The following is a 25,511-nucleotide window of genomic DNA, read 5'->3' on the forward strand; positions in this document are numbered from 1 at the left end:
GATTTCGATTTAGTGGATTGACGTTTCTTTGTAAACATTGAAAGTGCTTGAACCTATAGTTGTGGGGGAAACAGAGAACTGATTGCCTCCAAAAAGGGCATGTGGTTCTCAGATGGGGAGGCTGTCGACGGAACATTGTTTGGCCGATCTGGGGGGGTTGTCATTCCCTTCTTGTGAATTGTGGCCTCATCTCCCTACCATTAGCGCGTGCTGCAATTTCGCCCAGGTAGCTGCCACTCATTCAATCACTCATTCGCAGTATTTCGAGCCCCTTCCGCCAATTCAAGATCCAGGAAATCTGCAGCGTTTCCTAATCTAGTTTCTTCAGTCCCGAAAAATGGTATGCGATTTCCGTGCGGCATATCCTTCTGATGCTGCAATGCTATGCTGGGTGTGACTGTTGCCTTTTAAGGGCACCATCATATTTCAATTGCGCTCAACCCTGAGTGACGCCCTCCCATTGGGGTGGAATTCGCTGCACTAGAATCGATTTTCTGACATTATTCGGATGCAATAGTCTTCTCCTCGAGCCTCATCTCCGGTTAACTCGCCTGCTGCTGCCAGCGGTGCCAGCATCGGCAGACCTTCATCCCCTACTCCTCCTGGCGGCCCTCGAACCGCCATTCGACGCCGCGCTGCTGCCGACCAGAAGGAGAAGATCGCAAATGCTCGACCTACCAGCACGAGATCGGCCGGCGCTGGTGGCTCCAGCAGCACTATGCTGAGTACGTCGAATGCGGCCTTGACTGTGACCATGACCCTTTAGGGTCGACTTATGGGAACTGACTTCTGGAAATGGCCCAAAACACCGTAACTAATTTTTTTCACCAGGACTCTACACTGATGAGTCACCCGGCCTGAAAGTTGACCCCGTTATCGTTCTTGTCCTGTCTCTTGTGTTCATCTTCAGCGTTGTGGCTTTGCATGGTATGTTGTTTGAGCTTCCCCGTTGCTAATGAGCCATCACTCCCGTTCAAAGAAGATTACTAACTACCCGTGCTAGTGATTGCGAAAATCACTCGGCGATTTTCGAGCTAATCGATTACGAAGTGCGAATGAAGTGATACATGTTCCGCAGGAATCGAATGATGGGCAGTCCAATACTGATGCTGTGTTATTTTGGTAGCGCTGAGTCCACGGACATTATCATGCTAAAAGTCATGGGAAACGGGAAACGGAGCCAGTGGATTTAGCAGGTTTTTTTTTGCCATGCATCTGCTCACAGCCAGAGGCGTTTTAAACCTTGCCATCTTGTATCATACCAAAGACCTTTTTTTTTTTGTCGTATACCATGATTGTTCCAAGCCTCGATTTGGCGAATACTTTCCGTGAAGGTGTGTAATGTCTGGCTGATAGAATGGAGGTGAACAAGAGGGCCGCGAATCCGTGCGGTCGAATGACCCTCAATGCCTCGTCATGTTATGCGTACTGACACCACTTTGGGGCGCCTAATCTTATCCAAATCCAGCTGTGGGTAAATTCTTCTTCCCACAGGATGTAAATCGAGAAGCATCAAGACGGGGTGGCCGTCATTTTTGTGCTGTGTTACAAGTCGGATTCGAGACATAATCAAGACAACCACCTACCTAGGTAGTGTGCAAGTGTGCCAGGATCCTCAATGCGGTATGGAGAATGCACGTTGCCAAATGAGGAAGTGATTGAGCGTGAACGGGGCCAAGCACAAGGTTCAAATGTTTTTGAGAAACATGGGCTTCAGGCGTCAGTCTTCAATGTTGACCAGACATGACACGGACACATGTATGTGGCTACTGCCCGCTAACTTGGAAGGGAATACTTGTATACTTGTCGATCGCGGTGTCCGAAACATTTGGCTGTTGAGCCTGCTGCGGCGCACCGATTACGCACTCAGGAACATGCACAACCAGATCTCTTCAAATGTTCTGTTACCATTGAAGTCTCCAGTGCTCCGTCGACATGGACTGGTCTGCCGTATTCGTGCCGGGTGGGGGGATTGCGAAGCCCTGTGGGACGTCAACTTTCGGCACTAGGGCACCAGACAGGGTCCCATTTGATGCTCGATGGGTGAACTGGTGAACTGGTCGTTTGCCGTGTTGGGCTGCATGTGGAAATAGACGATAGGCATTGCACGGACAACATGTAGCAGAGCCTTAACGATACTTTGCTATCTTCCGCTTGGTTTTTGCTATTATGCCGCAGCCTATCACAGAATCCAGCTCGACAGTGAGTTTTCTGCTCGTGCTCCCGGAAGGATAAAGTCAAGTATGTCTACAGTCTGTGGTCAAAGGTATTTGAACATATCCAAGTACTTAAGTATACACTTAACACAGCTCAATATGCCTCAGCACACAACGCGATATGTGATACCTTTCCTTGTTCAAATACTTCTGAACCCCCACTGTAGTAATTTTTGTAGCTGAAGCGGCGTATTTCGGGTTTACTCTTGGCTAAGGACGGCGAAGGGCGTTGCGTCCAGGCATACAAAAGCGAGGGGAGTAATCGTCATTCGTCAATGTGTGCACATGATGGATGGGACAGCCGAGATGAATGTTACGGGAAACGTGCTGGCCTTGTTTTATTATTATTAAAACTTTGGAATTGCCATGCATGCCGTCACTCAGACGCAAGGTGGTTGCAGATCCTGGGAGTCAACTCAGTTCTAGTGAGTGGGGTGATAGATGGATGATACAACATGCGTTGGATCATGGGCCGAAAGGGAACAATGGACCACGAGTACCTCCATGTGCAATCTAAGATCGCACGTTTTATTCTCAATTTTCCTCCTCTAGTGAAACATTTTTGATCCTCTAAACGTGAAGGGTTGCAGTTGATGGCGGCTCAGTCATCTTGTCCGTAGTTTCATGTGCGACTACTCCGTGGACCTGACCAGTATTCTGAACATCCGACCAGAACTACTTGAGCAGTCAAGGACCCGCCCCGCAAAGACACGGGCCTGGCAGCGCATAATAATTAACTGATCAATGGAACAAGCCATGGAGCGTCTTGGTGCAGAATGGACTTGACGGATACCAAACATATGCAGGTCTGGTATTTGGAGAACGATGACAGCCTTTGGACAGGGATGTGGGCTGGTGCCAAGGCAGAAATACACCAGGTCAAGGTACCTGGGTAGTCACTTGGCTGCTTTACTAGTTTGAAGGTATTTAATACCAGACATCCGCCATTCACTGGTGCGCCCATGAGCAAATGGTTGTTGAGCACATGCAAACCTTTGTCGTTCTTGACGAGCAAGAGTTGAGTCAGACATTCGAACGTTCCCCCTGAAGCTGAAGTGCGCCCGCCACCAGACTACCTAGTCAAGGTAGACAAGCATTCACGAGCCCTGAACAGGTTTCTGTTCTAGCCCGCCATCCGCGTCACTGCCGCGTTTTGTCTGGTTGGGGCCGGCTTGGGGCTGTGGTGCTTGTATCTACTGGACTGCATGTCTGACTCGGTTTAAAAGCTGGTTACCATCTTGAGGACCAGACTGGGTTCATAAATATCAACTAACCAACTTGGACCAGACTATCAACTGCCATATTTTCCCTTCACAGTCTCTCTTCCCTCACATGCCTCACATCAACTTAGTCGAGCTTCCGCGCAGCTTTTTGGCCGCCAGGTGAGCTGCACAGCTACTTCGTTAGCTCTACCAAAGCGCCAGGCTGTCATAGCCCAGCATCCTCCTGCTGCCCAGAACGTTGCACCCGACGAAAAAACGACTGATAGCTTTGAGCCAAACTTTCCGATCCTGACTGACGGGGGCTACGATACCTCGACTCCAACCATATACTACCTCCTAGGTAGTCATGGAGATTCTCGACGAGAAGCAGAGGCTAGCCAACCAAAACGGCCAGGCACAGGAAACTTCCGCCGTGGTGGATCGTGACGATGGTGCTGATGCTCTGGTTACCGACGGCTTCTTGGTGCCAAACCTCGACAGCCCCAATAATGCAGAACCTCCCGCATACGGCGAGCAACACGACCATGTCCAATTTTCGCAACCCGGCTTTGATGCTGGAGCTGAAATCACAGGTATGTTCTTGCCCGCACTCTGGAAATTGAAGCCATCCAGCTCCGGTTGCTTCGTATTCAGCATTGCGGGGCACGATTTTCACAACATACCAGACTCTTGTGGGTGGACAAAAGCTAACCGAACACAATTCATCAAGACGACGGCAGAATTAATATCAACCTTCATACCAAAAATCGAAGGCTTGCCGACCTGCTTGCCCCGACAATCGATAGCCAAATCTCGGTAGAACCTCAAGCGGAACCTGCTTTGCCACCAGCATATATCCCACCTGGCCTTGGAGCTGCACCTGGCCAACCACCCCCACCTAGTCTCAACATTGTAATTCAAATCGTCGGTTCTCGAGGAGATGTTCAGCCTTTTGTGGCCTTGGGCAAAGTGCTTAAAGAATCATACGGCCATAGAGTGAGGATAGCAACCCACCCCACGTTCCAGTCCTTCGTCGAGGACAATGGCCTTCAGTTTTTCAATATTGGAGGTGATCCTGCCGAACTCATGGCTTTCATGGTGAAGTATCCTGGATTGATGCCCGGCATTGACGCTCTCAAGAGCGGAGAAGTTAGTAGACGGCGTCGAGGCATACAGGAAATGCTGCTGGGGTGCTGGCGGTCTTGTATCGAGGCAGGCAATGGTCTGGGACCGCCTCCAAAACCCCACAGGATCAATGAACCGCTGGACCTGGCTGCTGGGATGCCAGGAGAGGAGAATGACCAGCCGTTCGTCGCCGATGCTATCATTGCAAACCCTCCTAGTTTCGCTCATGTTCATGTTGCCGAAAAGCTTGGCATCCCTGTTCACATGATGTTTACGTGAGTTGCTCCGGTTTTAGGTCTAAACTTGGTGTCGTCTACTTACAAAATTGTACTAGTATGCCGTGGTCACCGACAAGGGCTTTTCCACATCCCCTGGCAAATATTCAATCCTCCAATGCGGACGACGTGATGACCAACTACATGACATATACCTTGGTAGAGATGATGACGTGGCAAGGACTAGGCGATGTGATTAACCGCTTTAGAGAAAAGGCACTGGACTTGCCATCTTTGTCGTTCATATGGGCTCCCGGCTTACTAAACCGCTTGAAGGTTCCTTATACCTATTGCTGGTAGGTCGAGACTGGGAACTTGCTTGCTTGTGATTTATGGCTGATCGTTGCTCCACTAGGTCTCCTGCTTTGATACCGAAACCCAACGATTGGGGCAGGCACATCGACATATCTGGCTTCTACTTTTTGAATTTAGCGTCATCTTATACTCCCGACCCAGATTTGGCGGCATTTTTGGAAGCTGGGCCGCCGCCAGTGTACATTGGATTTGGATCCATTGTTGTCGATGACCCCAATGCCATGACTCGAATGATATTTGATGCTGTTCACCTTGCCGGTATCCGAGCATTAGTGTCCAAGGGCTGGGGGGGTTTAGGTGCCGATGATGTTGGTATTCCTGAAGGAGTTTTCATGCTGGGCAATGTCCCCCACGACTGGCTGTTTGAACACGTTTCAGCGGTTGTCCACCATGGAGGAGCTGGAACAACCGCGGCTGGAATAAAGGCAGGAAAGCCCACGATTGTGGTGCCCTTTTTCGGAGACCAGCCATTTTGGGGAGCCATGATTGCGAGAGCCAAGGCCGGCCCCGAACCAGTTCGCTACAAAGATCTCACCGCGGAAAAGCTGGCCGAATCAATCAAGTTCTGTCTAGAGGCAGGTACGCAGGAGAGGGCCAAGGAGCTTGGCCACAAAATCCGTGAGGAGACTGGGACAGATGTTGGTGCAAGGAGCTTTCATAGGCACCTCGACATCGATTCAATGCGATGCTCCGTAGCACCCAGCCGAACAGCAGCTTGGCGAGTCAGAAGGACCAAGGTGCGTCTGTCGCCACTAGCGGCGTCAGTATTGATAGACGCTGGTCTTCTCGAATACAAAGATTTAAAGTTGTAAGTAACTAACACACATCAGATTTGAAAGAAGGGAATGATTTGCTGATTCAAGTGGCATGGTAGACACCGATCTGTTGAGTACAACACGGAAGATCAACCGCCAGATCCTGTTTCGGCGGGAGCAGCTTCACTCATCGGGGATATTAGTGGAATTGGAATGGCTATTGCAGATGTACCTCGCGAACTGTTCAAATCCCGGCGGCCCAAGGATGGTGGACAAGGTTCGGAGTCATCGACTCTTTTAGGATCTTCCAGCAAAGTCGGAACAACCGAGACGACCTCGCAGACCGAATCCAACACTGATGTATCCAGCTTGATTTCTCGTGAAAGGGAAGGCGCTGAAGCATCAAGAGTTACAACCGCAGATTCAGATCGCTCCCTTGCCGATCTTTCTACCACCGTTACTTCACCGTCGCGATCCCTGCTGGAGCCGGGATCTGTATCGAGGTGCGGACCAGATACAGATGGTGCAAGTTCCAGAACACCCTCCAGAACCCGATCTAGGACTCGAGCCTCTAGCGATCAACTGAGACAAGCCTTTTCTCGTCGCGATTCGTCGCCCCTTGGAGTGAGCCTGGATGCGACTGTCGGAGCTGGCCGAAGCGTTGGGCGTGCCGTGTCGACTGGAGTGAAGAGCCCAATGAACTTCTGTTTGGGGCTGGCCAAGGGATTTAGGAATATTCCCAGGCTCTACAATGACGATACTGTCCGACCCATAGAGAAAGTCACCGATCTTAACAGCGGCATCAGAATTGCTGGAAAAGAGCTAGGATATGGGTTCTTCGATGGGATTGCAGGACTGGTCACACAACCAATGAGAGGTGCTGAAAAGGAAGGGCCTGGGGGGTTCGTCAAAGGCATTGGAAAGGGTATTGGTGGGCTCATTGCAAAGCCGGCTGCAGGTAAATTCGGCCATTTTTCTTACTCTGATTCACGTTACAAGGCTCATCTTGCTAATATTCTGAAGGTATATGGGGTGTTCCAGCTTACATGATGCAAGGCGTTCATGCTGAAGTAAATAAGATGTTCACAAGGAGTGTGCAAAACTACATCATTACTTCTAGGGTTGTCCAAGGAACGCAGGATCTAACTGGGGCCACTGAGGAAGAAAAGGTTGATATCATTATGCGCTGGAACAACTTGAAATGGGACTTGAAGAATCACTTCATGTTGAAGAGGAAGGAGAAGGCAGCCGAGACGGCACCGGCAGTGCCAGAACAACTCTCTCGAGAAGAATCACCCTTCTCTCGACCAAAGACTAGCTGGTTCCACACTCGTAATATGTCCACGGAAGAAAGGAGGAAAATCCAGGCGCAGAAGCGAGGATTCATCGACGCACCGCTGCCTACCTCAAGCAGCTCTTCTAGCGCCCGTCAGAGCTTATCTGACGACGCTGAATTCGAACAAGCGATCCAAGCATCAGTTCGCGAAACCTCCAAAGGCAACGCCGAGGAAGATGCAATGGTTGAGGCTGCTATTCGCGAAAGTATCAAGGCTATGCGGGCACGAGGGGCACTATTGGAGACGCTGCCAGAGGCTGTAGAAGATATTCCAGAGAAGGATCCCAGCATATTTGACGACCAAGACTATCAAATTACGGATGAAGAATACCAGTCTCTTGTTGAAAAGGCTATTCAGCAGAGCCTGGCGAGCCACATGGAGGATTTGTACTGGCCACAGGAATCGGGCATATCCGAACTGGAGGGCTTCACCACTGAGAGACATGCCCCCCAGGGCGTTGATCAGACACAGGACGAGGAAAACGATGAAGAGTTTCGACGAGCCATAGAAGAGTCCAAACATGTATCGACGCCTCCGGTAGCGGATGATGAGGAGGAGCTTCAGCGAGCTATTGAAGCATCGAAACAAGAAATGGACCGCGAACATAGCCAGCGTACCGAAGAGGATATTGTCATGGAGTACGTCAAGAAGCAAAGCCTGGCTGAAGAAGAGTTTCGCCGTCAGGTGAATAAAGGCAAAGGAAAAGCGGCAGCGGAAGACGATGATGCAGAGGATGAGGAGCTGAAGCGAGCTTTGGAAGAGAGTTTGAAATTGCACAAAGGGGATAGTGCCGGCCCTTCAGGTTCAGGTTCAGGTTCAGGCTCGGCTTCAGGATCTGGATCTGGATCTGGATCTGGCTCGAAACGCAATGCATATGAGGAAACGGGAAATGGAAAGTAGTGGATTTCACTGTTTCAATTTTGACGGATTACGTAGGATACCCAGGCAACGCACATGAAATACGCATCTGAAGCAATATTACTGTATTATGAAGATCTTCCAGAAACCAACTGAATAGATGGAGTTGATACTATTGCTCAACATGGCATGATATGAATAACAAAGAACAACTTGAAGAGAGTGACGAGATGAGAGGCCGGAAAATTTCTTCAGTGCAAAAGCATTAGAACAATACGGTCATAATGAAATGGTTCGGCCATCAACCACGCAATCCACCCATGAGATCATGCAACGCTTGCTCATCAGTCTTCTTTTCCATGTATCGTGAATGCAGCGTCTCACACATGATAGTTGTAGACCATACGAACGCGAGGCTATTTGCGATAAGAAGAACAACCTTGCCTGACGTGGGAAGCATGCTATATGCCACGGCGACCAGCGTAGATTGAGTTATAAAAAGGAGGATCCAAAGACGGACGACGGACCAGGAGGCGTTGGCTTTCTGAGTGAAAATCAGTATGCATATATATAGTACACATACAAGTGCTTTTCGATATATTAAGAGGGCCACAAACTTCGACTTCCTCCAGAACCTTGTCCCAGAATCGGCTGGGGTGTGGCATCTCACTCTGCCACCTTGCAATAGCCTCATCAATGTACGACCACGGAAGGATGAGAGTAAACCTCTTGTATTTGTCTGATAGTCGTTGTGCCAATTCTGCCATCCGCGTGCGTCTCTCCCACTCACGAGTTCCAATTGGTACGTCAGAGAGCCGAACTTGACAAGCCTCGGCCAGATCTTGATACAAGAATGGCAAACGACGAAAGTGATTGATTACGGTTGGGGCAGACGCTGGTTGCCTTATGGGTAAGCGGCCTCGAAGGTAAGCTTGATCTTCCACAGAGAAATGGGGAGGTTGAGTTGAAGAAGGGTTCTGTCGAGAAGGTATAGTAGAAATGGCATGGCTCCCGGTCGGTCGACGGTGTAAGTGAGTCTGATCTGCACGGCCATGTCGTGTCGTCGGCCCGTATGGTCGTGGAGTTGAAAAGTGGTCGGTGTCGCCGGCCGGCGAAGGCAAATCAGTAGCCATACCCGGCAGCGGATGCGTATGACCCCGGTCGTGATTAGGTTGTCGTTCTTGCCGCTGATGGGGACGTGATGGTGATGGGAAGGATGGTGGCTGACGACTGGCGTTGACTTCATACACTCGTGCATAGATAAGGTAATCCACTCGACCAGCTGCTACGAAGTACACATGTGGGAAACACCTTCGGTCAGTCCGAAGAGGAATAACGAAACAAAACTGAGAAGAAGAAAGAAGATGGCTAATAGAGCACGGTGGGGTAGAGAAATACAGAGAGAGGATGCAAAACGAAGAGAATAAAGCTTACCTGGAGTCTCTTGTGAAAAATCACCCCAAAGGCGCCCAGATTCCCTTTCAGTCTGGTGAATGCGATCTCTACTTCTTCCAACTCGACGACGTTCTGATTCTCGCTCTGGATCCGGACGGCCAGAGTCCCCTTCTTGTTCACTCACAGATGCCGGATGACGCTGGGTTGAGGACGACTGCCCAGGTTGAGAAGATGCCATCTTTCTGATTACCAAGATGGTCCAACAAGTAATTCTCACAACGGGAGTTATGACTTGTTGTGCCAGTTTAAAGAAAATCGTGCGGCTGATGTCTTGGACATACTGCCAATACTTCAGGGCAAGCGCAGACAATAGCCACCACATGACAGATGGAGGTTCAAACATGCGCAACCATGCATACGTACCCTCGTTTCTGTTGCAAAGAGTAAGCAGTATATGGTCCAATCTAACCTCCTTTTGTGAACACTCCTCTTATGCAAGGGTTTCCTTAGGTAGACAGAAACAGAGGAACAAGGTGAGGAGTTGACAACACGGATGAAGCGGGGTTTGGGGAGAAACAAGGTAATCGCCGGGAGCCACCGTAAGGGCGAATACGATGACGACAAAGGTTGGATTTGGATGGCAGGAGCTCAAAGACAAGAAAAGACTCAACAGGTGCGAAAGTAGGGCAAGGACAGCAAATAGTCGCTTGATATTGTCAAGGCAAGGATGACGACGGGGTAACGTTCGGCTCTGATATGATACGACGACCTGTTTCTTCATTTGGAGCATACTCCTAGTTACTGGACTCCTTTATCCGTTTTAACCGCTCCCATTCAGATATATCCAAAAAAGCAAAAGACAAAGGACCAAGTTACCGCCATATAAACGCCAAGCTACGGATACAGAGCCACACCCCATGGCTTGTCTCACATTGTCCATAGGCTCGGACTCCGGGCGAATAGACAAAAACGACAATGAAATGACATGTACAAACGATGATGACGCCTTGCTTCGGCCAACGATATGCCACGCAGGCCACGCATATCACCATGAGGCGGGGATGAGCCCATGAACGAAAAGAGCCAGAGAACCTCAACCTCTTTCAGCCGTGTTGCTGTTGTCCACCTTGACCTTGTTGGTTCCATCCTTGTTGCTGCTGATTCCATCCCTGTTGAGGATGTGGCGGAGGAGGGCCATACTGTCCGGCCCCTTGACTGCCTTGTCCGCCACCATTTGCCATGGCCATGACATCAGGGCGATTTTCCAAGGGTTGTTGAAAGTGGCAGATATTACATGTAACATCCTTGTATCCCGAAATGGTGAAAGGAATAATAGGCTAACAACGTAAGCGTTAGCAATACATGTTTCTTCTCGCGAGGACTGATGTGGGGTGGGATCGGGCTGGAATCATATGAAATAAAAATAAACGAGAACGAGATCTCGCGTCGCGGATAACACACCGCGATGTGCCGACCCGAGGCTTATGACAGGCATTGAAGGGGAGGGTGAGATGGGGTAGTGAGATATCCAAAGGCAGAAAAGCTAATAAAAAAAAAATGAATGAAGCACTTACAACGAAACAAAAGGTGAAGAACGGACGACTCTTGACAACGTGGGCTGCCATGTTTCCGCAGTGGTGGCATTGACACACCATTCCCTCATATCCGGGAATCTCACTGCGGAAAGTGTGCTCACCGCATATGAAGAAGAAGAACATGGCGAGTGGATTGTTGGTATGGCGCCGCACTGATGTTTCTGTTGCTACGCAAACCGGCGGTACGTGATGCCTGCGTGAATAGCTGATACAAGCTTCAAGTGACAAGAATCAGAAACACCTGCAAGCTCGCGACGCTGTCTATCAATCAGTGGCAAGTGAAGCGCAACGTTGAGCTCTCAATGTTGTTAGAAGCTTGCGCGTCTTGTCAAGGTTGGTCAAAATTGAGGTTGAAGCGGTGGGGAGATTCTTGGCAGGTGTTGAATGCAACGCAGCCTCGCCACGGGTTTGGGCTATGCTGATTGGGGCTTGGACAAGGCGGAAATGACGAAAAGTTCTTTGACCAAACAAGCTGGACGGCAGAACCAGAAACAGAACGAGTGCTTGACGAGTCGACGGTGGACAGGTCGCTTCGAGGTTCGGGCCCAAAGCGATTGGAGCAGGTCCTTTTGCGCAACACGACCAAGGACGCACTATGCAAGCACGGATGTGGAACGAGACGAAACGAGCTCAGCCAGACGGAGTTGAGAGAGCACGACGATCAGATCGGGGACGTGGGGAAGAGGTCGATGTCTAACTATGCATAAGCACACAGGCAAGGGATGCTGTTTGAAGATGGGGAAATAGAAGCTGGTGCTGGAGGAGCAATAGGCTGATGACGTGTGGCGCCACCCGGTCTGTGGTGATGATGAATGAACTGAGGTCAGTCGAGATGGAGTCTGGTTGGTGTTTGCTGAATGAATTATGCTTGTTCTTGGTGGATCCACACATCTTCCGTTGCAAGACGGCAGTGCTCCGCCTGTGACGACACACGAGGAAGGTGCAGCTCCCAGTGCTTGCGTTTGGCACCTGCCCCACTTGGCATGCAAGCCAGCCGCATGCTGCCAGAGCTGCGAGAGCTTCAATGTTTCTACTCGAGAAAAAAAAAAAGATCCAGTTGACCGACGACAACTATTTACCAGACCACACAAAATCGACGCAGTGTCACCGTTGCACCAGACGTCTGGTGCTTATTCAATCTGCTCTGGCATCATATTGTACTTCATTCCATTCCAAATCAGTGGGCATTGGAGGCACCAGAAATTTTCAGACCTCTCGCAGCGGCTCACTTTCTCTGCCCACCGGCTCAACAGTCTCCCCTCAGATGATCCCCGACTCTACCTCCTCTCAGTGTGACGCACCATGATCTACGACCTCAACATCGCGTGGACCCCTTCCACAACGTCTGAGCGTCTCCTCCAAACTCTTTCTCTCGCACATTCTCTTGGGTACTCCACAGTTGCCCTCAATCACACGCTGGAACTTCCGTTCCCCACGAATCCTACATCGCCCTTCCCATCAGGCCTCGAGTCCTCGCCTTCCCGAAAGCTGCCCAAATTGTTGCACCGGGCTACTCTTCCGCTCGACGATCCCGCTGCTTCCAACTATCGCCTACAGTCTCTCGCAAACGTTTACGATATTCTCGCTATCCGGCCGCTGACTGACAAGGCGTTCCAAAATGCTTGCCTTACTCTCGACATCCCCATCATCTCTCTCGACCTCACCACCCACTTCCCCTTCCACTTTCGCCCCAAACCATGCATGGCTGCGGTGAGCCGTGGCGTTCGTTTCGAGATATGCTACGCCCAACTCCTTACCGCTGACAACCGCGGACGCGCAAACTTCATCTCCAATGCCACCAGCATAATTCGCGCCACCCGCGGACGCGGCATTATTATTAGCAGCGAGGCCAAGACAGCACTTAGCCTACGTGGACCGGCGGACGTGGTCAATCTTTTGAACGTGTGGGGTTTGGCCAACGAAAAAGGCCTCGAGGGTCTGCGAAATATTCCTCGAAGCATCGTTGTTAACGAAGGGATGAAGAGGAATGGCTTTCGCGGCGTCATTAATGTAGTTCAAGTGGCATCGAGGGACAGTCGCGACTCCAATAAAAGTCCTTTGGAGGACAACGAGCAGAGTACTGGCACGGACACTGACCTAGGTGGCAAAAAGGGACAAAAACAAAAACGTAAAAATGGTGCAGAGGATGGTCAGTCTATCAGCAAGAGGCAGGCCAAGAAGATGAGGCTGGCTGCTCGCTCAGCTGACCCGGATAAAAAACCAGCGTCATGATATCGAATCATGGAATGGCGTGCAAGCACAACTCGGATTGAATGGCGTCCACAGAGGACGCGAAGGGTTTAGCACAATAACATTTGCCTAGCATCTACGGCTGGTTTGGCAGACTACGGTGTCACGACGTCACGATGTAATTGTGTGCCTGAAACAGCTAAGCTCAAGTTTATTTAACACGGCTACATATGCCTGTATATGCATTGTTCGCCGCTTGGTTGCATTTGCCCTTTACTAGAAAGCTCTAGTAGGAGAAGCCCGAACCTGTCCCTTCTGTCCCGCTAGGTTCCCAAGATCCAGCACACTGTTCAAGGTGAGTCCGGACAGATTGATCACAGGCTGAGCAGGGGCGACCACCCCTACGGCAGGAGTTGTTGGACCTGGAGCTACGGCGGAATCCAAAACTGGTGTGGCAGTGGGATTCAGCCCTCCAAGTTGAAGAGAACTAGTCAAGGGTGCGCTGGAGGTACTACTGGCCGAAGTCAACGGCAAAGGCGCAATAGGTCCGTTAAGGGTAGCTGTCTGGGAAGATGAGGACGGGGAGGACGAGGAGGACGAGGAGGACGAGGAGGGCGACACAGATGGGCTAGAGCTTGGTTTCTGTACAGTGACGGGCGGTGCGGCCTGAGGGTTACTGCTGAAAGTTGTGGTTGGAAGTGCAGACTTGTCAATGGGGATAGTTGACACGCCAACGCCATTTCCATTGGCATTAGTCGTGGGATTTGGCTGTTGAGAATTGTTCTGCTACCCGGCATTAGTTTCGCCATGTATCATATCGACAAGAGCAGGTTTCCCATGATGGGCATTTTCACTGTGGAAGACGAGATCAACTTACGTTGCAAGAAGCAGTGACTGTACGCGTAACCGTATTGGCTGGCTGCCCCGTTGCCTGGACAGTTACCGTGACCAAAGAGAGTCGGAATCTGCCAAATGATGTTAGTGTTTTTGGTCAAACGACTACATGCATGGCAGGCACTCTGGAAAACCAACCCTTCGGGCCTGGGAGTTGTTGCTGTGGCCCGTCCTGGCTGCTGGCTATATTGGCCCTTTTGGCCCTTCTTCCCATTCCGGTTGTGATGACCATTTTGACCTTTCTTTCCTTTGGTTTTCTGACCATTTTGATGCTTCCCTCCGCCTTTTCCCTTCTGATTACTCTGAGCACGTTGACCACCTCGACTGTTTTGTTGCCCAGTTGTGCCAGTACCGGCCTGTTGGACCCTGCCTGTCGGTACATCAATAGACAGGAGCTGGGCATTTGCGGTGTTCACAGCACCATCTTCTCCAACAATAGTGTAGAAGTCCCGAGGCGTGTTTTTGATTTCATTAGTAGCGTCTTGGCCATCGCTCGCACCAGAGTTGAGTCTTAACAAGGATCCTAGGCCGTTGTCGAGGCCAGATCTCCTTACTACTGGCCGCCCTGACCCATCGTGACCAACTGGTCCAGCCTTTCTTGAAGTCAGTTACGTTTAACCCTAACATGATCTATGTTAGACGAGTGGGGGAAAGAATCTTTAACCTACCTGAGCGACAGTCGAGATTACAAGAAGGCACAAGGCAACGGCCTTCATTCTGAGGCAGCGGGAGAATTGAGCACCCAGAGGGACACGCACGCTGCTGCCTCGCCAGCGTGCAGTTATTAATAGTCCAAATAAGATGTACTTGGATAACAGAAGGCAGGCCGGCTGCGTAACGTGGAGGAAGAAATTGTTCAAAGAGGATGCTATACGCAAGAGTCCATAACTCAAGGGGCAGGGTCCAAAGAAGGGAAGGGGGGGGAATATCAGCCAGCTGATTTTGCAGAAAAAAGAGGCTTGGTGTCCCGCTGCCAAACAAGTTGAGGTTAAAGAAAAGAAACGGAAGCACTTCTCGACGTGAACTAGTCACTGTGAGTCGTATTGGCTCAGTAAAAGAATGATTGAACCAAGGAGCGATCAAGAAACGCAGAAATTTGCTTCCGACATGGACATGTGGAAACGATAACGAATGACAAGTTCAGACAATTAATGGCCCAAGAGTGAAATCTGATACCGAATCGACAGCGACCTGAAGGAAAGACGGAGGAAAATGAAGCGGGAGGGAGAGCAAAAAAGAGGAGAAAAGAAGGCAGTGTAACTACATGAAGAAAGATGCGATGGTTTTGGTTCTTGTTTTGGTTTGTGGTGGGCCAGCCATGAAAAAATACGTGTGAAAAAGGTGAACGCGGTCATGGCAGGTCATGGTATTACCGCCGGCCACGATATAGATGAGGGTCTTGGGATCCTGGGCTCTTACGAGTGTGACGAACACGAACCCTGTCTACGATCTGTATTGTACAGTACGAGAAGCCAAGAAGTCTGGTTCTTGACAGAGAAAGTCTGATGAATTACGTGGAAGACAGAACTGTTTGCCCAATTGGATCTTGTAGCCACGACCAAGAGGAATCCCTGTTGTATTTCCGACGTCTCGGGTCTTGAATGGCTGAATCTGGTTGAGTTTGGCACCTTGGGGCCCCCATGACCATAACTCCTGGCTCATAGCTAGTAGGATAGTTGAAGGCGGTTTGTGAGGGCGGCAAGCGGGTATCGACTTGTGGTTACGGCCAAAGTGGGTTTATTATCCGGACCATGTGTACCTAGGTAGTGTCAATGGTGTGGCGTGTGGGTTGACGATGGCGTCGCATCTGAGACGATGGTCCAGACACCTCCTGTTTTGGGAGGAAATTCCCCCTTGGCCCCCCACGTCAGAAGATAAAATGGATCGATTGAGGCTGCGATTCATTTTTTTGCTAATGGGCAGGTGCATACCAACTTAATTTTACCCTTATTTTGTATGCCCTCAACATCTTCAGTACATGGCTTGTGAACAACTCAGGCAACATCATACGCTCTTGATATTGGACTTGATAACTTCTCAAAGTGCCAACTACGAGTCGCGATAGCTTATGCTTTAGAGAGATAAAAATACACACCAGGAGCATATCCCATTCATTGCGAATGCATAGCTAACTAGGGATGCTAGCCTTGATCAGACAACAACGTAACACACCATCGCAAATTCGCCCACCACGCCCAACCCTCTGATGTGGTGATGGGCAGCCAAAGTCGTACCAAAAGATCAACAAACTAAATAAATATGCTACGTTCATGCATTTTATTTTATAACGACTTTTTCTTTTAATCACAGCTATTAGCAATTCAGCGTAAAGCGGACAGTTGCAAAGAAAGAGAAGGCATCATGGGTTGGTCAACGGGCTTGGCATGTGTGTGGCCTTCAAACCCGAATAGTAACATTAGTCTCTGTCACAACCTCCTCGCCGAGCAATTTCCCGCGGCGACGTAAACGTTGGTTTCATATGTCACCCCCAAGACTCCTCTACTGAACCATTACAACTGGTTGGTCACTGAGTCACGGTCTGAGTCTCACTCTACACACATTAGGTCCTATACACGAGTAATAATTCCCGTCCTACAGCCGGGCCTCAATCCCGTTATCCCGTCAGAGGGCCCTCGTGCATGTTTCAGTGACTTGCAACATGCCTTAGAGCTTCGTCGTCGGTGATACACGTTTACGCCATGTCTTCGTATATCATGCCACATTTCGTTTCTCTGATTCGCAAAACCTGTTGGTGAAAAGTCATGTATCAGCTAGGGTGCTGTGGCATTGCCGCCAGACCTCATGGCCAAGTAAACGCATGTCCCGCTTGCCAATGTTGAATGAAGCCTATGTAACATGGAAAGCCTAAAACGTTGCTCGGGGGAGGTCGCGACCAATTCGTTTCAGCACCAAAATCCCGTATACTCTCAGTTCCTGGGTACCTTATGTCTAAGTAGTTGCGGTAGGATATCCGCAAGATCGAGTCTTGAACAAGTTCACAGAATCGCCTAATAATCGTAAGCAGACATGCAGGTAGGCCATTGCTTTCATTTGAAGGTGCAGGGCAAGGCTGTGGGTGACACTGATTGATAGGAGGATCTAGAGGACAATGACTTGGTTTGACGATCGGGCTGTGCGTGTTAGTGCAAAGAAACCTGCTTGTACTTTGCCAGCTAAATGATGTGGCGGAATACTTCTCCACCCAATTGCATTCAACCACCGCACCACCATCGCCTTTGGAATCATAAAGTCAATGATGACATCCTTCATTGCTCACTCAGCTGCGCAACGGTCATAAGTGAAATAAGAGCGCAGCACATTTCCCTCAAATAAATGTTATGGCCTCTCATGTCGCGTGGCTTGTTGAACACGCCGTCTTCGAAATGGTTAAATTTCTAAATCACTAAACTATTCCTCTCCCTTCCAATCTCACCTCCGCCGTCCAACCACGATAACATCATCGCCATGACAGTCGCCCACGTCCTCGACGACTACTACCTAGGCATAACAGCCATCGTAACCGTCGCCTACCAACTCTTCTTCTTCACAATCGCATACTCCTTCAAATTTGACAAGCTGACCGGCACGTCCACAAACTCACAACATCCACAAACTCAACCATCAGCCAAACCAAACCATCTAACATCCAATAGATCTCGCCGGCGGCACCAACTTTGCCATCCTAGCCATCCTCACACTCTCCCTCTCCGGACATCACCATGCGCGCCAGATCGTAGCATCACTATTCCTCATCCTCTGGGCCGTCCGCCTCTCATCCTTCCTCTTCTTCCGCATCCTGCGCACCGGCTCGGACGACCGATTCGATGACAAGCGCGACAAGTTCTTCCCCTTCCTCGGCTTCTGGATCTTCCAAATGATATGGGTGTGGACAGTCTCCCTCCCAGTAACCATTCTGAACTCCCCCAACGTCACGCAGTACCCTCAGCACTCTTTCGGCACAGGCAGGGACATTGCCGGCATAATACTCTTCGCGATAGGCTTCGTAATGGAGAGTGTGAGTGATGTGCAAAAGTACAACTTTCGCAAGAACCACGATGGGTACGCAGTCTGCGATGTGGGCTTCTTCAAAATATCGAGACATCCAAATTATTTTGGCGAGATCATTATTCAATTCTGTACGTCCAACGCGCAACAACTGTAGTGCCGCTTCAATTGTTGGGCCATCTCATGATATTTCTCAAAACAAGGGATACTGACAGCCTCGGTAGCGATTTTCATGATTGCCGTTTCATCGGCCGCAGACGGGTACGTCTCTGGCCAGGCCTACAAGGCTCTCTACGCGACCATCCTTGGCCCCATTCTTCTCACGGTCCTGCTCATGTTTGTGTCTGGCCTGCCACTTTCGGAGCGGCCCAAGGCGAAAGCACGCTACGAGAAGGGGAATAACTGGGAAGGGTATAAGCGGTGGCTGGATCGGACGAGCATCCTGATTCCATTTCCACCGCAAATCTATCAACGCATGCCGGTTATAGTGAAAAGAACTATTTTCTTGGAGTTTCCCATGTATGTATTTTATCCACCAAAGGCGGACCCTGGTGCTGTTGAACGAAATGAGTCATGATCTATCGGATACCGGATACTGGATACCGGATACCCTTGGGCACATCATTCTCGGCTGCAATATATTCCACGGGAAAAGGCGGATCATTCCGTTGCCCACTTGCATTAAAGAGTAGAGACATCTCAATTAATTAATATGAAAACCATGACTAACAATACTCCTGCCCATGATCTGGTATATATGGATGAAATATATCGCCCGTGTATGCATGCTCTCTCTTGTTTGCACGCCGTATGAACCCCCAAAACACCCCGAGTGTACCAAAAAACAACAACACAACACTAGTCCCAGAAGCAGAGAAGTTACTCCCGTGTTGAACGATTTCCCAAATACCAACCCTACGATATCCAAAAAGTTTAAGCTACAACTACCGTGTTGCAATGTAGATTTTATATCATGCCACATTAGATGAGAAACGAAACAAGACAAAAAGGTACCCCCGTTTGCACCGCAGAAGAAGATTGTTTTTCTTTCACAGAACACCCACCGTTTTCGTGTATAGAGTGCAAGCCGCGTCGTAAATAAAAGGAAAATAAAAATATCCAGACAAGGTCCACATAATCGTCTCGTGCCGTGCCGGAAGTGACAAGGATCAAGACGAAATCATGGCCATATTTAGCTGGTCAATTCGGATCCAGGTTGGTCGAGAGGCTGATCTAGAAACTCTTGAGTAGAGCCGTAATCGGTCGATGCCGAATCCTCAGAGTGAGTTTCAGAGCCTTCGGGGATAGGGACCATGGCGCTCTTGGTCCAGAGATGAATGGCCTTGCCCCAGTCTAAGCCTTCGAGGCATCCGCCCTTGACAGATACCACATTTTTTGTCTGCTTTCGTGTTGGTATTAGCTGCACGCTTAATGGGGTTGAGCAAGGCGGTTTGCTTGAGGGCCTACCGGTGTCGCGTGAAGTAATCGGGTTCCGCAACTTCGACAAAAGTAGCTATGAAATCGGTTAGACTATGATGAAGACGGCATTGAAAGATAGGCAAGCTCGAAATCAGATTATTTCATACCAGTACAATGTTTGTCCAGAGGCCGTGGGCCGACTATGTCACGCCTTGGTTAGCACATGGTGTCATGATCTATCAGTGTAACTCAGGTGTGCAAGCCAAGCTACTTGTAGACTCGGCGTGGATGGTTCAAGATTTCCAAACGGCAAAGAGAGGCAATGCGACAAAATAATGGAAGAGACTCACGCATAGCAGCTAAGTAATTCAGCCTCTGGGAGCTTGAAGCGAGGAAAGATGGCGGAAGCACCAAAGGCTGAGCTCGTCTGGCGCTTGCACTCTGCACAATGGCAGATGTACAGAGCCAGCGGCTCAGGAAGTGGCGTCTTAAAACAGACGGCTCCGCATTGGCATCGCGCGTCCATTTTGCTCAAAATTTGTTTGTAGATGGTGAGGGTTTGCTGAACGTGATTATTTGACCGGGCAGCGCAGAATAGACTGGGCAAATTCTTGTGATGTAAGTGGTGAATATCGAAGAGGGTTGTTCGTGGACCGTGAATGTAGGTGCAGGATCAATTGAAGGATGGCGGGGGACTTTGCGGAGAGCTCACAGGGCAGCACAGTGACTGGTAGCTCCTGTTTCGGATTGGGTCAAATGTCACCAGCCTGCATCGAGTCACAAGCCGGAGAAGTCTGGTACTGTCCAATTGAGCAGCAAGAATCAGTACCAACTGAACAATGAAGCAATTAGAGTAATGAAGACAATACAAAAAAAAATTGTAATTAAAAAAAAAAAAAAAGAGGTTTACAAGTCGAAGTTATGTTCAGCGAGACCGGAGAGTTTAAAAAAAAAACGCCTACACGTCAGGTGTTAGGCAGGTGCAGATGACAAGGGTCAACATCAAGTCATCTGTACTTGGCTTCGACTCAAAAGATGGCCGAGGTGCGGCTGGCTAGCTGCAGAGTCACGCCTCACTTCACTTCACCTCCAACCCCATCTCCGTCTCCATTGGCATTGGCATTTGCATTTGCATTCCCTCCTCTGGTGTACATGTATACTTGCATGGGCATTACGTGGGTCAGTTACCTCACGCCGGTGACGTTTCCCAAGGCAAAAGTTTGTAACATCATGTTTCGTAGCTCAGCTTCTCCAGCTCCACTGTGGAATTGGACCTTTTGCCGAACTCACAAAGGCTACGGAGTACCTGACCTTGACACGGTATGAGATTGGGCAGGACAACAGAACGAACAGTACATGGAGACCACATGTTGATAAACCCTTCACCGTCATTACACCAGTACTGTATCGCCTTAAGGAATTGAACGCCCAATATTGGTTGCAAGGCTGCAAATACCTGGTTGCTGGGCACATGGCCAGCCACGACATCGACATCGCTGCGCCTTCTGCGGCTGCATTCGCCTTGGTCTGGATTTCTCGGACTTTGCACCCAGAAGCAGGAAGGCAGATTGGCGATACTCTATCGGTACACATGTATTCTTTTTTTTAACGATATTCCCTGTCCATCGCATTCATCGGTCCTATTTGATAGCCGGAGGAAACCCCTCCGTTGCTGACATAACATTGAACGAAGACGACGCCTGTTTCATGGCCGCGTGATTGATGTTAGCAATGCGCCTTGCACGCCTTGTACGTAAACCCAATGACTGACCATCTTGTTTGAATAATTTATATGACACAACTCCCAACGCACCTCGGCATATAAAGCTGTGACGTTCCCATTTCTTGTCTCCCCCTCTTCCAGAAAAAGCATAGGATAAACCTGCCTTGAGAGCTAACGTTTGGAAGTGGGTGTGAACGGGCATCCGCGGCCTCGATCGGTCCAACTGCCCGAAGTTAACGTGCAGGAAATCGTGACAACGGATAATGACCATTCAATTGGCTCGGTTTTTGAATGCTTCTCTCCGTGAATACGTGGACTCCGTTCTTATCTCCATTTTTGCTCTTGTCTGGAGCATTTTTGCCCAAACACTTTCTGCCTTCTCCGGTGGAAAGCTTGCTGGTTTGCGTTAAGTTGGCTTGACGTGACTCATCCCCGAACGATACTGGCGCGTAGTCACATGAGATGCCGCAATACACCATCACGATTTACACCACCTGTTCCTTCCCCACAAAATGGTCAAAGTCCTATCAAGGCTTTCAATTGTAGCTGCCAACTGCCACTGTCAATGCGTCGTTCCTTCCCAATGAGCATTTCCGGGGGACAACGGCCTGCTTCCTGAACATGGTCAACTTCTACGACGTGCATACAAGACACTCGAGCACCTTCCCCTCCTTTTTTTTTCTGAACCGCCACCTACCAGACACCATTGCATTCCTCCATCTATCATGGAAGCAAATCCAAGCATTTGCTTGTGGTGACGGATTCCACGCTATATCACGGAGTACTCCATGATCATGCCTCCGTCCTGAGCATCATGTGAATAAGAATTCATGGATTCCATTTCCACTTGTTCCAACAACATTCCGGATTAACAGCAGAGGCACACTACTTCTGTTCACGATCCAGCCAGTGTCAACACTAGCCCACCTTTGCAATCCCACGCATCGACAAGATCATTGTTGAATATTCCCCACGTATCGGCCTTAGCCCGGAGCCCGAGTCTCCACACCAGGCCGGCGTCTTGACGGGATCGGTCTGTTCCATTGGGCGTCTGGTGGTTGTTTGAACCAAGCATTGAAAATCACACCGCAATGAGCCGTCCGTGCTCTTGGTAGGGCTGACTAAAGGCGTCAACAAGTGGTCTGCATGGTCTGCACGAACTCCAGGTATTGCTGTAACTCGTTCGCCGTTGATAGCGGCATCTGTGCTTTGGTGCACCAGGCATGACCAACAGAGTTCTTCATCCCAATCGTGGTCAGTATTTGGCACCATCTACGCTCACTCGGACAACGCGAAGGGCTGTACAAGATTTCACAAAAACGCGATGATTCAGGGGATGTAACATGCCATCTCAGCCTGCATTAACCATCCATCTTCCGACAACGGACGGATATATGCCGCCCAACAAAATGTGTTACGTACAACAGCTTACTGTATGAAGCGGTTTGGTAACCCGCAAGAGCTAAACAAATATTCCAACGGATAAATCCTCTTGTCACTTGACTTCCATCAGGCTCGAAACATGTATCAACCTATCGCGACTCCATCTTGCGTCTCCTACCTGTCAGGGTCACACTGAACGCAAACCACATCAGCATGTGAGTCACGACACTCCAGCAGCAACTGGAGAGCTCTGCACCAGGCCAGTTTATCCGTATCTGAGCACCAAGGCGGTGTGGAAAGCTCAACTTCCAGCCGTTCTAAAGCCTTCATCTCAGCCAAGTACCCGTCAACCACCCAACGCTCAGCCAATCCGTCAAGCACATCAAGCAGATTCGTGTCCTCAGATACGGCATCTTTCGAGACATGAATCAACACCTTTAAGCCACGAAGACTATCTCGCCATTCTGTGCTCAACTTCCTCCACAACCCTAAGCCGAAGTCGTCACGAAAATCCTTTTGATCTGTACCAATTCTTGCAAAGCGCATAGCTCTTGTCTGCCACGTCTCAAACACATCCGTCACCATTGTCGACGCTGCAACTAAGCCGGACGAGAACCAGTTATCGAAGACGAACTCATTGCTATGAAACGGTATAGTTCTGGCCTCCACGTATATTTGGCGATTAAGTCGTAGTAAATTACACGGAATGTGGTTGTAGAATCGCTCTTGACAAAGCAGGCCACGACCGCCAAGTTTTTTTCGACACTCTGGTTGGAGCTCTTCTTCATCTTGAACTAGACGTGTGTGATGTGATCTTGGCGCGGGAATAGGATATGCTTCATGCGGTATCGTCTTTTCAATTGGGCTCATTCTGTATACCCAGTCGTATATCAGCAGTCGGATCTCCAGGGGTAATGACAACAGACGAGACTCTGTCTGCGTGTTAGGAGCAGCAGCTGTGTATTGTGCATCGTTCCCTCCAGGTTTGCTCAGAAGGTCTGGCCTTCGCTGTGACGGCCTCTTCGCGTGCGAGACACATCTAGATACCACACTGGGTGGTATACTTGCAAATCCAACATCGAAACATCCCAGCGTCGGCGGCAAGATGGAAACTTCCATAGTTTCTCACCCGATTGAATCAAGCAGAGAATAAAAACGATGTCCTTAAAGTGTCAAATTGGATGGCAGTAGCTTAAACACATTATGACCATGCTGGGTGACCGTGACAGCCTTATGGCCATGAAGACGGAGCGTCCCCACTGGGCATTTAAATGTCAGCGCTAGAGGCCCAAAACCATCGATTTTGTCTTCACATTTACAGCCCGACAAGTAAGCCAATACTTGTTTCTTACACGACTGAAGACCAAGGTCTAGCCTTCAGCCACGTTGGGCTGACATCATCCTGTGACTTGTGCAGCTCGGCGTTGCAGCCACGCCGAATGTCGAGTCGCACTAACACGTCCGTGTCTGGACTGGTACATGTTTCCTGGCTGCCGAATGGTGGCCATAGGCTCCTCGGCTTTGGCACCAAGCCGACCTGCGAGTTGTGTGCGACTCCGTTGCTTCATTTGTGATGCTGAGTAAGGTATTGGCAAGCTTCACCTCAAGTTTGTGGTCAAGAGTTTCCCCAGATATTATTTTATAGCTGAGCTATTATACCCAGCAATCTCCGGCCTGATGGTACAATGTGAGCTGAACCAAACCTGACCATCTCTATCCGATTCTAAAAACAAACATAACCAACCACCCATTATATTCTAACAATGCAGTTGTTGCACCCCCTTCCGTGTACATTACAGCCATACTAATGGCTTCCATAAGCATCGCTGGCAATATCCAATGCAATAGTCATAAATCGTAGCCCATGGCAGTCCCTCACAAAACTGCCACCAGTTCTCTCCCCGCCCACCTCCTAACCCGACAAAACCCCATCCATCCTCTCAGGCGGTATATTAACGCCCTCCAGACCCTTCTTCACGCCAACCTTGCGCTCAAATTCCACATTCCGCGGCAGTTCAAAATCCCCCCTCGCCCCAAACCACAGCAACGTCTCCAATTCGGGTCCCCTAGCCAGCGCCCTCCCTCCCCTCTCCTCATCCTCACCATCCTCGTCCTCATCCGCCTCATCTTCATCATCCTCCTCATCACTCTCGTCATCAAGACCCTTTCGCAGTCCCGTACGCACATTCTCCACGCCCATCTCCCTCTCCTCCCTGGTATACACATCGCCCGCCTCGTCGCGCACATACGCCGCAATACGTCCCTGCGTCCACTCTCTCAACTCGTCCCAAATGGCCTGCAGTTCTGCCACGCCCTCAGGTGTAGCTAGCTTCGCCGTCTCTCTCCCCTCGGCCACAAACTCCTCCACATCTGGCTCCAGCTTCTTTCGCAGCAACTGTGTGAGGATATTTTCTTGCGCTCGCCCGGGGTAGTTGGTGGACGGGTGGATGACCATTCGCGTAAAGAGCTCCGAATTGTCGTTCAGGCTCTCCAGGACGGACTGGAGGTTGCGCTGGAGGATCTGGGCGGATGCTTGGAGCGAAGAGCTGTAGAGACAGTGTGAGTTAGCGGCGACATTGGAGTGCCGAGTAGTTATGATGTGTATAGACGTACGGGTGCGGAAGAGGATTGCTTTTAATAATGTCCATCTTCAGGCTCTGTATACTGCTGGATAATTGTGCTAGCCTGGCGACAGTGTGTTCCACAGACTTCAGCTCGTCCTCGTCCAGACCCAGAGTCGCCATGGTGACTATTGAGATTCGACTCGTTCTCTTCCCGGATCGAAATGCCGTCGAATAAAACGCTGATGGCGGTCAATTGGGTC

At 49.9% G+C, this 25,511-nt stretch overlaps 11 protein-coding genes across 11 annotated transcripts; 5 read left to right on the top strand and 6 right to left on the bottom strand.

The window, feature by feature from the left end:
• Nucleotides 1-337: 337 nt before the first annotated feature.
• On the top strand, nt 338-1,038 carry VFPPC_18748 (sec61beta family domain-containing protein; the record flags this gene model as incomplete). Its single annotated transcript, XM_022430314.1, has 4 exons — nt 338-340; nt 518-725; nt 832-927; nt 1,004-1,038. 4 exons carry the CDS (start codon nt 338-340, stop codon nt 1,036-1,038), a joined length of 342 nt encoding a protein of 113 aa, XP_022285942.1.
• A 668-nt stretch (nt 1,039-1,706) lies between these two features.
• Nucleotides 1,707-2,009, top strand: VFPPC_15305 (hypothetical protein; the record flags this gene model as incomplete). Its single annotated transcript, XM_018293058.2, has 1 exon — nt 1,707-2,009. One exon carries the CDS (start codon nt 1,707-1,709, stop codon nt 2,007-2,009), a length of 303 nt encoding a protein of 100 aa, XP_018149530.2.
• A 1,776-nt stretch (nt 2,010-3,785) lies between these two features.
• VFPPC_01151 (glycosyltransferase family 28) lies at nt 3,786-8,125 on the top strand (the record flags this gene model as incomplete). Its single annotated transcript, XM_018281034.1, has 6 exons — nt 3,786-4,011; nt 4,149-4,818; nt 4,878-5,114; nt 5,174-5,941; nt 6,008-6,846; nt 6,912-8,125. The coding sequence occupies 6 exons, from the start codon at nt 3,786-3,788 to the stop codon at nt 8,123-8,125; spliced, it is 3,954 nt and encodes a 1,317-aa protein (XP_018149531.1).
• Nucleotides 8,126-8,384: 259 nt separating this feature from the next.
• On the bottom strand, nt 8,385-9,716 carry VFPPC_01152 (hypothetical protein; the record flags this gene model as incomplete). Its single annotated transcript, XM_018281035.2, has 3 exons — nt 8,385-8,623; nt 8,694-9,451; nt 9,514-9,716. 3 exons carry the CDS (start codon nt 9,714-9,716, stop codon nt 8,385-8,387), a joined length of 1,200 nt encoding a protein of 399 aa, XP_018149532.2.
• Nucleotides 9,717-10,581: 865 nt separating this feature from the next.
• VFPPC_13012 (rhodopsin family protein) lies at nt 10,582-11,196 on the bottom strand (the record flags this gene model as incomplete). Its single annotated transcript, XM_018290789.1, has 2 exons — nt 10,582-10,815; nt 11,053-11,196. The coding sequence occupies 2 exons, from the start codon at nt 11,194-11,196 to the stop codon at nt 10,582-10,584; spliced, it is 378 nt and encodes a 125-aa protein (XP_018149533.1).
• A 1,179-nt stretch (nt 11,197-12,375) lies between these two features.
• On the top strand, nt 12,376-13,305 carry VFPPC_01153 (ribonuclease P complex subunit Pop2; the record flags this gene model as incomplete). Its single annotated transcript, XM_018281036.1, has 1 exon — nt 12,376-13,305. The coding sequence occupies one exon, from the start codon at nt 12,376-12,378 to the stop codon at nt 13,303-13,305; it is 930 nt and encodes a 309-aa protein (XP_018149534.1).
• A 234-nt stretch (nt 13,306-13,539) lies between these two features.
• Nucleotides 13,540-14,873, bottom strand: VFPPC_13013 (hypothetical protein; the record flags this gene model as incomplete). Its single annotated transcript, XM_018290790.1, has 4 exons — nt 13,540-14,049; nt 14,141-14,228; nt 14,296-14,750; nt 14,826-14,873. The coding sequence occupies 4 exons, from the start codon at nt 14,871-14,873 to the stop codon at nt 13,540-13,542; spliced, it is 1,101 nt and encodes a 366-aa protein (XP_018149535.1).
• Nucleotides 14,874-15,510: 637 nt separating this feature from the next.
• On the top strand, nt 15,511-18,739 carry VFPPC_13014 (3-oxo-5-alpha-steroid 4-dehydrogenase; the record flags this gene model as incomplete). The annotated part of the gene is made up of 3 exons (XM_018290791.1): nt 15,511-15,619; nt 17,811-18,293; nt 18,387-18,739. 3 exons carry the CDS (start codon nt 15,511-15,513, stop codon nt 18,737-18,739), a joined length of 945 nt encoding a protein of 314 aa, XP_018149536.1.
• A 615-nt stretch (nt 18,740-19,354) lies between these two features.
• Nucleotides 19,355-20,107, bottom strand: VFPPC_01154 (glutathione-dependent formaldehyde-activating; the record flags this gene model as incomplete). Its single annotated transcript, XM_022428212.1, has 4 exons — nt 19,355-19,564; nt 19,630-19,675; nt 19,749-19,781; nt 19,932-20,107. The coding sequence occupies 4 exons, from the start codon at nt 20,105-20,107 to the stop codon at nt 19,355-19,357; spliced, it is 465 nt and encodes a 154-aa protein (XP_022284726.1).
• A 2,754-nt stretch (nt 20,108-22,861) lies between these two features.
• Nucleotides 22,862-23,806, bottom strand: VFPPC_01156 (fungal transcriptional regulatory protein; the record flags this gene model as incomplete). The annotated part of the gene is made up of 1 exon (XM_018281039.1): nt 22,862-23,806. One exon carries the CDS (start codon nt 23,804-23,806, stop codon nt 22,862-22,864), a length of 945 nt encoding a protein of 314 aa, XP_018149539.1.
• Nucleotides 23,807-24,599: 793 nt separating this feature from the next.
• VFPPC_01157 (RNA polymerase II mediator complex component Med8) lies at nt 24,600-25,431 on the bottom strand (the record flags this gene model as incomplete). Its single annotated transcript, XM_018281040.1, has 2 exons — nt 24,600-25,233; nt 25,301-25,431. The coding sequence occupies 2 exons, from the start codon at nt 25,429-25,431 to the stop codon at nt 24,600-24,602; spliced, it is 765 nt and encodes a 254-aa protein (XP_018149540.1).
• Between the last annotated feature and the right edge of the window lie 80 nt (nt 25,432-25,511).

The sequence above is a fragment of the Pochonia chlamydosporia genome, chromosome 1 (genome assembly GCF_001653235.2).
Source record: "Pochonia chlamydosporia 170 chromosome 1, whole genome shotgun sequence".
In the NCBI taxonomy this organism is placed as follows: Eukaryota; Fungi; Ascomycota; class Sordariomycetes; order Hypocreales; family Clavicipitaceae; genus Pochonia; species Pochonia chlamydosporia.